Consider the following 12689-nt stretch of genomic DNA (forward strand, 5'->3'; position numbering starts at 1 on the left):
CCAAACTCCCCACACAGACAGGCCCACGTTTGAAGGGTGGGCACATACTCTGGGCCCACCTGAAAGGACAGTGAAATGGTAGGTGCTGTGAACTTGGTCCTCTTGGCCTCTTTGGGGTCTCAGAAATTGTTCCTTGTGGTTATCTTGTATGTCTGCCAGGCAGAGCCAAGAAGCTGTGACATAGGAGTTCCTTTGCTTGCCTCTCTCTTAGTTACCTTTTCCTTCTGGGGTACTTTGTTTTTTTAAAGAAAAGTCTCTTCACTTTACCTATCTTCCTAACTTCCAGAGCCTCTTAGCATTCTGCTCAAGCTATTCAAACAGTAGAAACTGCTGGAGAATTGAAATCCTTAGAACTCAGAGACAAACTACTTCAAGAAGCTCAAAGGTGGTGGAGGACTGTTGGCCAAAATGCTTTATCCTCTTATCCAAGTTTTCTAAATAACGAGAACCAAACCCGTGCAGCGGAGCGTCTCTGGCTGTCCGTTTCCACGTTGTCAGGCGGGCACTGCCCGTCAGGCAGGTGCCTGGTCTACAACAAAGGACAAGAGCTCTTCATTGATGTGAACTCCACTTAAAAACAAACAAAACCCCCATTCTTGTGCTGCCTGTGCAGCAAAGCCAGGAAAAGGGGATAAATCTAGTTTGTTTCTTTTTATTTTTAGGCGCTTCTCTACAAATGCTGTAAAGGGGAAAAAACACTTTAAAAGCTGTGGTTAAGATGTAAAGATTTATTTTCTATGCTTTTCATTAATAGGAGAGTTACAGTTATCGGTATGAAGTTAACCTCTCCTGCCAAACTGTGCTCCTGGAGGGCAGAGTTCACTCTTCCTCTCGCCTCCTAGTGCTCCTGGCCCCTGACAGTGCCCTGTGCCCAGAAAAACAAGTGACGTCCTTTAGGTCAGAGCAGCAGTGGAACAACACAGGCCAGCCCACCGTTCTCATGCTCAAGGCACTCACGTGAAATGTTGTAGGTTGTGCTAGCCTAGCAACGGAGGCTGCGAGACTTGGTGCGCTGCAGATACAGCATCAGCTTTACTCACAAGTAACGTTTTGTCAGAAGTAATAGTGGTGAAAAGCATGGGTACTGGGTGTAATTAATTGACCCCTAAATGTACGTCACCTTGTTCTAATATATGGAAACAGGCCGCAAGATAGGGAAGGGAAACTTGAAATTCTGTGGGTACCGTCTAGGTTTCTGCCACCTGAACCAAATATCCTGTTTAGCTCCATTGTGTAACAAAGATTGGAATACTGTAGTGCAACTTCCCTTAACAAGGCTGTTCAAGGAATGGGCTGTTTTGGCTGCAGTCTGTGGGTGAAGCCTTTGGCTTTAAGCCGTACTCAGTGAAAGCTGGGAAAGACAGCGCCCAGACTGTTTTACTTTAGTTGAACAAGTGCAGTCTGACGACACAGGGTCCTTCGGAGCGTTGGGGCCTGCAGCAAGCACAGGAAGGATCCCGCGGAAGCGCAGGGTTAGTCGAACTCCTCACTGAGCTGGCTTGCTGCTGAACTCAGGTCGCTCTTTAGAGACCTTCCTGGACAGATCTTGTTTTCGGTGGTTTCCCTTTGAAGCTGGCTGAGGAAGAGAGAGGGTGAGTGGGCAGATCAGTGAGCGCAGGGCTCAGAGACTTGACCTCCGCTTCCTCTGCTGCCGATGGGGTTTGCTGCAGCCGCTCTGGAGCGATCTCGGGTTCGTCTGTGTGCCTTCCCATTCAGTGCTGGAACCTATTCCAGGGTGAGTCAGTTTAACACTCCCATTCCTGCTCTCTGAGGTGGCACCTGTGTGTCAGACCCCGCGGGGCACAGTGACAGTCAAGTGTAACACTGCCCACTGTGCTTCACTCCGTTCTCTGAGGTGGCACCGGACACTGCACGACGGACCCCAGCTGCATCAATGTGATGACCAAAGCCACTAAACAACAAGGTGAAACCCGGGCAGTCCCCGTTTCCCGCACTATCTGTGAAGTACATGCCGGGTATTTCGTTAACCCGGGATCGGAATACTGTTCCACACCCCCCAGCTCACAGTAAGTACGCCAATCAAGTTTGGGGAAGAGCCCGCTGCCACCAAATCAACAGCGACACTCAAGATGCTCTGAAGTAGTGTTAGGATGATGGAATCATTTTGTTTGTTGAATGTTACCAGTTTTACGTTTTCTGGAAAATTCAAGTAGAAGTCATTAAATGATGTAACCCAAACCGTCAACTTTTCCACAGTGGAAGGGAATTGTTCTAAAACACTACTCTCTACTCTTGGATTTGTTAAGGTTGGGAAGTGTTTATTCCTGGTGCTGGATCTGGCACGAAACCTTAAATGCAAGTGAACAGTGCTGAGTCAGCTAAATCTGCAGTGCACAGCTCGGTTTAAAGCAAACTAGGGGGAAAACTCCCTTTCTGGCCTCCTGACCAGAGGAAGTGGCAACCTAGTCTCAAAGTAGCAAGCAGTCAGAGCCGCCATCCCATGGAAGGACAGCCTGTGCCTCCGAGGCGGGTCTGTGGGCTCCCAGGTACTCGCCTGCCAAGTTTTCACACGTGAACGTCCTGTCACTGGACAGAACTCCACTCTTGGTAAAAACCTTAAAGCCCATTCTGTAATAATTCCCCCCATGGGGCAATTAGTTCCCCCCCCCATAAATACGAAGGTACTATAGGTTCATAAACAATGAATGCTTTTCTCCAAGGAGATCTTTAAAAACTGTATGATTATTGTGATACAAATTTAAATTTCAAACTGGAAATATATTTTCCCCTACTAGTCAAAGTATCCGTTGCCTAAATGTATAATTTCAGATGCAGTATTGTTTTTGAACAAAATGGAACGTGTAATTCCGTTAAAATGTAAATTTTTCTAAATCCATCCATGACTTCTTGTAATAGCTCTTTAAAATGATATCCTAACAGATAAAGTAAGTGCTTCTGTAGGCACCACTTAAAAACTCCAGGTAAATATGTCCAAGTCAAATTCAGCAAATTGGTTGTGTCAGGTGACAAAGAGAAAGTATCACTTACACGTGCAGATTAACAGACACCACAAGACTTAACACGGCCACCAGGACTTATCCGTTCTGTTTATTGGGTTGGGAGGGAGTACAAACGATTGGTTAAGTGCTACGCACTGACACGGAAAGGTGTATTAAAAAAAAAAAAATCCCAGGAAAGCAAATCAAAGTTAATGTAGCTTCAATTGAACAAAATTTTAAAGACTTTTAATATACTACACATTTATAAAATAAAAGTTAACAGAGTGTTTTGTAAATAATTAGTAGAACAAGTGAAAATAAATATCAGAGACCTGAAGATTTTTATGCTTTAATGAAATAATAAAGCAAAGAAATTTAAACTACTAAATATAATCTGAGAGGCAGTTAAAAAAAACACAATCCCCCAAAATTTAAGAACACAACCCTTTGAAACATTTAATCCGTCCATAGCAAGTAGTTATTACATACCAAAAGCTCTACTGTTAACTAGCTCCACCACAATGCCATGTAAATCTTGACAATTTAATCGAAATCTTGAGATCGACACTTAAGTTCTCGTCTTGATCTCTACAGCTTGGTTTGTAAGGACGTACATGCTCTTGTGGGTCTGCTCCCCTCAACACACACACACGTTTTCACAGAACCAATAACATTTTTTCCATCTGTGCCTAAAAATGTTACGCTTCGGTTTTAGCACATCGACCTTGATAATGAAAATGTTTAAGTTAAAGATGGGGATGCACTTTTAATCTTATAAAAATAGACCAGTATTAACCAAACCTTAAATTCAGAGAGGGCACTTCACATGTGCACAAGACTTTTTGTAAAATTGACAAGAACCTGGAAGGAACCGCTGTTCCCAGGCCTCTTTATGATTGCGTACTCTCTCTTCCACACAGACATACCACACACACACACACACACACACACACACACACATACACCTTTTTATACTATTAGTTTCGTTAGATCCAGGCTATCTGGATTAAGTAGGGGATGTTTTTACAGCTTTTGTTTTTACACAGTAGGGCAGCTACTGTAACAATAGCCTAACAACACTGAAAAATTTCAATTAAGTTCACCCTGTTTTTAGAAAGTGTCTAAGTGTAAATGAAATTCACCTCCTTTTAAATTAGCAGTCCATGTTAAATCAGACATGGTTTTTGAGTGGAAGTACTGTCTTGGAGAGCAACCCCAAAAGAGAGCTGCTAATGTCTAAATGAGGAACTAAAGTAAAACTAAATCAAGATATTTATACATTTTAGAGATGGGACGAAAAGGATACTAAGAAAAGTGTCTTCTTTCCTCCCCATTCAAAAGCAGCCATCTTCTGCTGTGAAAGAAACTGACATGGGCCTGTGCCTTTCAAGGAGGCACCACAGGGTGACCACTGCGAGCAGCAGCCCAGGTCCTAAAAGAGAGAATGTCAGGATGGGAGGGTGGGGTGGGGGAGAAGGGTTTTCTATTAATGCCATGAAATGCCACTGTAGAGGGAGAACATGCCTAGTAAGAAGTCACCGGATTACTACTAGTGTCATTTCAGATGCAGAAAATACTGACAAAAAATTGGACTTTTTTCCTTTTCAACTAGCATGTTATTTTAAATACTGAGTTTATATTTAAAGTTAGGCAATCCCTTTTTGTTCTCCCACCCACAGAAACAGGCCCATTTGTAGGGGCATTTCCACGTGAAATCTTCTCCGTTCAAACTACTTACCTGGTTTAATGTAACACATTTATCTGGCCAGTATGAGTAACAGAAAGGTAGCTCATGAACACTAATAAAGTACGAAAACCAAAACTGAAGCTTTGTCGTCCCTCCCAACTCCAATTCTTTATCGCCACCCACACGCCAATCTTAACAACCCCCAAATCCACCATGGTACTTTCAGCAACCAGTTATTTGGAGGAAAGACATTTAATTTCATACTTGCTCTAGCCCTTCATCAATGAGTAACAACAAAAACATTTTTAAGCACATGGAAATGAGCCTACTAACCTGATTGTTGGAGCCAAAATTCTCCACTCTGTTTTGATCTATGTGCAAAAAGTATTGGTACTTTTCAATTTATACATTGGTTCATTACAACCAATCTTGCGGCTGGCTTGATAGTTTTCTCTCAGTCTCACTCTTAACCCTAGGTAGACTGTAGCACTATGAGTGTGTTCGGTGACACCTGCGTGTCAGACCACCTGCGACTGGGCTCTCGGAACCGTAAGACCCTAGGGTTCTGCGCCACCGATCTCACCTTCCCAGCACGGCAAGTGCATGAAACAGACGTTGACAGCAAATGGGCACCGCGAGGTGCCAGCACGTACAGCAGGCTGCCAGTTAGGACAGACCTGGAGAACAAACCCACCGAGCTGCTGCAGGAACCTTTGCATAGTTGTTACTCCGTTTCAATGGAGTTATGTTCTTGTAAGATGTGCCTGACTTTTTACTCCACTTTTTAAAAGTGTTTATAACTGTACTTCAGAAGCACTCTGAAAACTCAGATCTCGGGGTGGCTGGGTGAAGTATGGTAGAATCTGAGTGCCAAATTGCCCCTGAATGGGCGCAGATCTCAGTGAATGTTACAAATATACTCGAGCACACTGTAACCAAATTTGTAAACAGCCATAGAGTTTCTATGCCCACATTTCATCAGTGACGTTCTATAGAGACTGGGGTGTATTAACGGCTTCAGGGTATATACATGAATCACTTAAAATAGACTTAAAATGGACTTAACTGTACTGAGGTAAAGAGAAGTTGCCACTTAATTATATACAGTTACCAATGAAGATTTTTATTCAAGCTTAAAGTAAAAAGTAATTTTAGTTAAGAAAAATGAAGTACCAGATAAACTGTAACAGATAGTTAACTTAGAAGTATCAAAACAGGAATTCTTGATTCTCTAAGTGGTGATCTCTGCAAAATGGAGCTTAAAGAAACCTTTGTACATACCAATTTGATAAAATAATCTGCTGAACACGATCTGTCATTTTCTCTTACTACGAGAGCTTTTGGGAGACTCCGTGCTATTTTAAGGCCAATTGTGTTTTTCCCTCTTCTCCCCTTCCCTGACTTTTCCGTTTCTCCCTGCTGCCATCCCCTACCCCGCCCCCAAAGGAAGAATTCCTGACACCAAGCCTGTCTCTGTGTCGTGGGTCATCAAGCACCTCCTCATGGTAATAACTATATTGTAGACTTGGCTGAGCCTCAAAGGGAACTGAGTTCAAGACTTTCTTCTTCACCAGAATCTTACTTGGGGGACATTCCCCCTCCTCTTCCCAACGTAACAGCTGTGGTCACCAAATTTATCCTCTAGTGAAAAAGGGAGGGAATTTCAAAGGAGTCTAAGGTTGTTGCATTCAGCTGTTATGGGATTTAAAAGCACACTGTGAACACCAGGCTTTTGGCTTTATTTTAAATGCAAAATTCTCAAAATTAAAAGTGCTTTTCCATAAAGGAAACCTTTCCTTAACTAAAAGGGAAGGGGAGAGGGAAAGACTATCCACAGCACCAGTTTAGAATGAGGTTCAGTATGGCAATATCTGAAAAACCGAGAAGGAATATTCTTTAAATGTATGTGTCCCTACATGACAAAATATTAAGGGCAATTAAAAGAAATGACTATGAGGTTTTAAACCCAGGTTAAGTATGTTTGTAACCTGCTGAATTCTTCTAACAAGGTCAATTACACTATAAACTTCCAAAGTGGTTACATCTGCTGATTGCTACTCTCTTGCTAGGTCTCTCACCAAACGATTCCCCAAATTGAGAACAACTTGGAACAAGCTTTGCTGAAAACCTGAACTGACAACTGATCTCTTATGTTGGTATATATTTAAAATTCACTTTTTGAATCCTGAATTTCTTCAAGATCAAGTACTGATGTTACTCCAGGAGTAAAACAAAGGGGGAAGCCTTCAAAGCGTTACTCTGAATTTCCTGCGTAATGTCTCTCCATGCGCTGTCTCCGACCACGTCTCGGGTGGCACTCCAGAAGAGCATCAGCTACACTGCACATCTAAGTCATAGAGGAAACTGTTTAAGCTGGTTTAGATTCCAAATGTATACAAATGAAGTCACTTTGATCCTATAAATACTTCTTAATTTATTTTTTAAAAAATTGTGCTGTTAACCCTTTTACGGGGCAACAAGCTATGTGAAAAGTACAAAACTTTTTGTCAAATGTAATATTGAGAGTGCTTTTGACATAGTTCACTGGTTTATCATCTGGATCTGTATATACTGCGCAACGGGCAAGGCTAGAATCCATGAACCAAGCTGCAAAGATCTCAAGCTAAATAAGGCGGAAAGATTTGGAGAAACAAAAGAAGGAAATTCTTTCCTATCCAATGTATACTCTTCAGACTAATGCACTCTTTCTATCAAGCCTTCTAAACTGTTAAATAAAGTTTTCCAAACAAGCATTTAAACTTCATTACACAGAAGAGCAACAAGAATGGTATCCCACCAGACAAAAGGCAGGAGGGAAAAAAATATATATACTGAGTTCAATGGGTAAGCCTGAATGTAGCACAGTTCTTCACAACCGATGGGGGGGTAATTCAACATGGCGTCCGACAACGTTCTAACGACGTGCTTCATCTCAACTGGTTACTATGAAGCAAGGTGTAAATGTTTGGCCCCAACCGGGCTTCAGAAATGGTTCTTTTTTCATGACGAGCATGTCTGTCCAGCTATCAATCATGTTTGTTTGCACCAAATCCCAAGCCATTAAAATACGACTAATTTAAGTTAAACAGAAGTCGTCTGCTCCAAATTCGCCATCAACTATCCATGCTACTGCATTCCTCTGAAGACCAGACGACGTGTATGGGGGGGCGGTGTGAGGGAAAAAGAGGGGAGGGGGAGAAAAAAGTTACCAGTTAGAAAGTTTTAAAATCAGCATCACAACATTACAATTTACGTTCACATTAAAAAAGCAAAAAATCAAGGCAGACTCTATACTTTCACCAGTCGTTAGAACAATGTGCCTGCATCAGTCTTAGGCTATATACTAGCGTCTACACTCATGATTATTTTTAATATTGGAGAACCCAGGTGAATAATCATATTGGAATCCCAAACTTTTTAAGTGAACCTTGAAATAATTATGCGGAACAGAAAAAACTTTGACAGTTTACAACATTAAGGAATATCTGGCAGTGCAAGGCAGAACTCTGCCTTGTAGCTACACACTGAACCTTCCTTTCAGCGGCTCAGTCTGAAATTCTACAAAACTGCTCCTACTCTTTTATTTGGTGGGGGGTGACAAGTGTGACAAGTGTGTCAATGGCTTTACTGATAGAATTCACATGCTACGCAATGTACCCAAGTGCACAATCTCAGCAGTTATTATTCAGATACTCACAAGACTATAACCATCACTACAATCAATCTCAGAACGTTTTCACCACCCTTCAGCACACACCAACCCCCCCCCCACACACACACACACTAAGCCACCACTAGGCTGCTTGCTGTCTGCGGGTTTGCCTATTGGGGCAATTTCATAGAAATGGAATCACAATATGTGCTATTTTGTATCTGTCCTCTCTCACTTAGCATACTGTTTGCAAGGCTGATCCAAGCTGTAGCTTATATTAGTACTTGAGACTATTCCATTTTATATATTCCTCTAAAAAAAACACCCCTATTATAGAACACTACTATTATAATAAAAGGTCAGCAAATTCTATTTTGAAACAAAGTGAAATATTTCACACTTGATCTTAGTGAAAATGTCAAGAAGCAATTAAGTGAAATATTTGAATTTAAATGACAATGCACCTTAGAGTGTTATGATTTTTTAATATCTTCTTTAGCCTCATCTACATTTTCTACAAATTTTATTCCAAACAGGTATTACTTTAATTAGGAAAAAAACCTCATTTGCAAGCAAGGGAAAAAGAACCCAGAAGATACCTGCCTTAAGGCATATAACCAAACATCTAATCATATAGCGTTGTTTTCCTCTTTTAGGTGTAAATGAAAACCTTTTTATGGCTCTGCCTATGTCGCCAAAGCACAAGGGACAGTTGCTGAATTAGACTCAGACTTTACAACTGGGCTAAGCCTGGCTGACCCACTGCAGTGAGTACTCACACGAATCCAATTCACCAAACAGCAGGACCTCTTAGCCCACTGAGGCGGAAGCATACACGTATCCCTAAGGGTATGTCTGAAATAACTCACTCACAGTACATCTGTTACTGTGTACCTATTTTCCTACTTCTTTAAATCAAATATGCTTATCTGAAGAAGTAACTTTCAAATGACTAATAAAATGAGAAAAGCACATATATCCCAGTTACAGATTTATAAAACATCTTAAGAGAGTGGGTCCGGACATCTAAACAGGACAACAAAAGGTGATTCCCCATACGGAATGTCAGAATGTCACACGGCCATCTACAAGTACAAAAAAGGCCCTTCAAGGCTCTTAACAAGCAAGCAGTTCCACACGTCTATGACCTGTATGCCCGCCACGCTTTTTACCCTCATCTGTGGCCGTACAGCCTCCCCTGGCAGTAAGAACTGGTAGAGTCTTTTACAGTTTGTAACACAAAGATAAAAAGAACAGGCACAGGAAATACGCCTTTTCAAACTAAGATGCTACCGTGACAACCCTCCTCCATTGGGAATAACTTAGCTGAGAGCAGTTGGTCATCTTTTACTAAAACACGTAAGTGGGACACACTGTGAACAAAACAATGTTTCTAGGTAAATTACTTCCTTCTAAGCAAGCTAAATATTTTACTTGCTCTGTCTGAAAAAAAAAAGGACATGTCATTTACATAAAATTTCTCATTATCTCTTCTCTCTAGTACTAATCACTTGGGTCAATTAAGCTCTACCCTGAAGTATCAGCCTCTGGCTTTGGGCCTTCACCTCCAAGTATCTGGGAATAGCGGAAAGAACCTTCCAGACCTGGGCTGGAAGATGTGGCCACACTCAACAGGCTAGTCAGCCTCGCCACACCTCGGTTTTCTCCCCGCAGACACAAGGACGAGAGCCACTTCTCTGCAGGGCTGTGACGGTTTTACGCAGGTCAGTCTGTGTAAGCCTAGTGTGCTGCTGGGCACACAGGAACCTGATGAGTCAGGCTCCCTTCTCTTGCTCTGTCCGCCAGGCGTGGCCCGTGCTTGATGCCACGTGGTGCTAACACATGTTTATTTTTAAGCATAAAATCCATAATCAAGATCATTCTAAAGTTGCTCAGACTTTGTGTACTTGGCTAGTTCTCATTGGTCTAAAGTATGAAATGCTTCCTGTATAATGCAGCAAGAGTTCCCTAAGATTTTGAAGTGATAATACTAACTGGATGTCAGCGAGGCGGCACATTCCAGCTTATTCTCCCCACTGTCACCAGTGAAACAAACAAAACCACCACTGTATCTTAGATTAAACTCCCTCTGTGGAGTATGATAGTGTACAATCTCTAAAAAAGGGAGAAAACAAATTATATCCCACACTTCTACTCCTTAAAACTGCTGCCACTTTGTAACAAGCAGGGCCCTGTTTCACCTGGAGAAAGCACGGGGTGCTGTGCGGTGGCGTTACCTTCAATATTCTGGTGGTCTATGAAAGGTGCTGGTCCCCATATCCTAACAGTGCCGTCATCGGAGGCGCTGGCCATCATGGATGGCACCTGTGGGTTCCAGCTCACACAGTTGACTGTACGTGTGTGCCCTGTCAGCTCCGCAATTGGCAGTTCGCTACGTTTGTGCCAGATGTAAACCTTGTGATCTGCATGACAGTAATTCAGAGAAAAGTTATGCCGTGGGTCTACATTACCAGAACCAACTGACTAAATCGCCACTCGTCGGGCACAGAACACACGACTTGATTATCAGAACTTAAAAAAAACAAAGATAACATGAGAATTTAACAAATTACCTTACGAAAAGCCATTTTAAAAAATATACATTGATTTCCCATTAAAAGGTGATTAGTTCTCCAGTCACCACAAAATCTACTTGCAATATTCTGTAATACATGAGTAATATATAATCACAGCCGAGGTTTTCGAATGCAAACAAATGTCGATAGAGATGACAAATGCCGCGGAAATGTGAGGTGACGGAAAAGCAACGTGTCCAAACTCAGAAACAGCAATAATAATGACAGCTAGGTCTGCATGGCGTGCTTACACTGTACGAGACACTAAATACTTCGCGTACGTTACTCCGTCTTCCCCACCTTCGTGGGGTAGGCACGATGCTCACCCCTGCCACAGACAAGAGGTTAGAGCACCCTGCTCACGTCAATGGCTGGTAAAGGGGGACGCTGGGGCCGGCGCCCAGGAGGCCCTGCCGGAGAGCGTGCAGTAAGCCTCACAGCTGGCCCACATCGGGTCTGCAGTGGGTCGTTTATAACCTCATGAAGTGAGCACAGAACCCCAACCCCCCAATAACTTTAAAACTAATCTTCGAGAAAACCCCCCAAAAACCCCCAACCAAAAGTACAGAACGATGGTTCAGAGTGCGGGCTCAGGAAGCAAGACAACCTACGCACACTCCCCCATCACCGACTAGCTGTGTCACTCTGGGCACGTGTCCGCTCTTTGCCACTTCTCCTCTGCAGGTGGGGTTCCTACTCTCTCATCGTGTTGGGAGGGCAAAGTAAGTCTGTATGCGAAACGGCATTATGAACAGAGTCTGGCAGACTATAAGCGCCAGTATTACCACAAAGAGTTAGTAAATTAGGTGGTGGTTCTTAAAAACAGAAGGCAAAGGCTCAGGGTAAATCAGAAAAGTGTTCCATCCGAAGATGTGTGTGGTCCATGTGGGAACTTCAGGGGATGTGCTGCCAACTGGGGAAACTTCCGAGTTGTGAAAAGGTAATTAACTTGTAAAAGAACATGTTCTGGTTTCAAAACTTCTAATGTAAAGACAGAAAGCCGGGACTGTATCTGAACATTTTTTGTGCGTATGTGAAGCAAAAGCTAAGACAGTCATTGAAGAACTGAATTTATCTTCCCTAGAAAGTATTGGTCGTTAAATAACTTTTGAAAATATTTTTCCTTACATAAAATACAAATAGCAAAAAAAGAAACACAAAAGAGAATATATTAGTTAGGCTTCTTCTCGAACTGAAGAAGTCAACACAGGAGAAAGATTACAGGCCTGAAAAGTATGAATGCACTGAATGGCTGTATCTGGGGGGTGCTTTTGTGAGTACATATCCGAGGATATTTCCTAGAGAGGCGGCAATGGATTCCACGTTGTCATGGTCAGAATGACAAGCTCTGTGACCAAGCCCTGCCTGCTGTGTCAGTCTCGGGAGTCCAGTGCTTATGCAAAGGTACACAGTGAGTTCTACATGTGGCTGGCACAATGAAAACGCTTGAGTAATAGCCTAACTTTTGGGGGGAAAGGTTTCCTAAGTGCTCAATTTGACAATGACAATCACATACTTGTGGATTTGGAAGGTCCTTGGGACATTTTCCTTATAAATAAATGACAAATGAATTACCGTTGTCATCTTGGGAGGCAATATCCTTATTATATCCACATGCTGTTCAAAATAAATGTTTCATGTTTAGCCGTAAACAGAATATAATGTGGTATAATTACATTATTCCCCAGGTTTAGTTCTAAGTCACTTTGTACTTAGAAAAAAAAAATTAGCATTACTAGGGATAATAGTAGCCATACATATTTTTAAGAACTTCTAACATACATATTTTTAAGAACTACAGGGCATAATTAGAG

At 42.2% G+C, this 12689-nt stretch overlaps 1 protein-coding gene across 4 annotated transcripts in view; it reads right to left on the reverse strand.

Annotated features, from left to right (window-relative positions):
* Positions 1-3047: 3047 nt before the first annotated feature.
* Positions 3048-12689, reverse strand: part of WDR26 (WD repeat domain 26) — a 37412-nt gene continuing 27770 nt past the window's right edge. For 2 of the 4 annotated variants that reach the window (XM_053912529.2, XM_053912528.2), the window contains exons 13-14: positions 10537-10722; positions 3048-4392 (exon numbers count right to left, since the gene is read on the reverse strand). In XM_053912529.2, coding sequence (XP_053768504.1) covers positions 4295-4392; positions 10537-10722 — 284 coding nt within the window. In that variant the 3' untranslated portion in view covers positions 3048-4294. Of the gene's footprint in view, positions 4393-6222; positions 7787-10536; positions 10723-12689 lie in introns of those variants that run through there. The other 2 variants (XM_053912531.2, XM_053912530.2) reach the window with 1 other exon arrangement.

This window comes from Desmodus rotundus, chromosome 10 (genome assembly GCF_022682495.2).
Source record: "Desmodus rotundus isolate HL8 chromosome 10, HLdesRot8A.1, whole genome shotgun sequence".
In the NCBI taxonomy this organism is placed as follows: domain Eukaryota; kingdom Metazoa; phylum Chordata; class Mammalia; order Chiroptera; family Phyllostomidae; genus Desmodus; species Desmodus rotundus.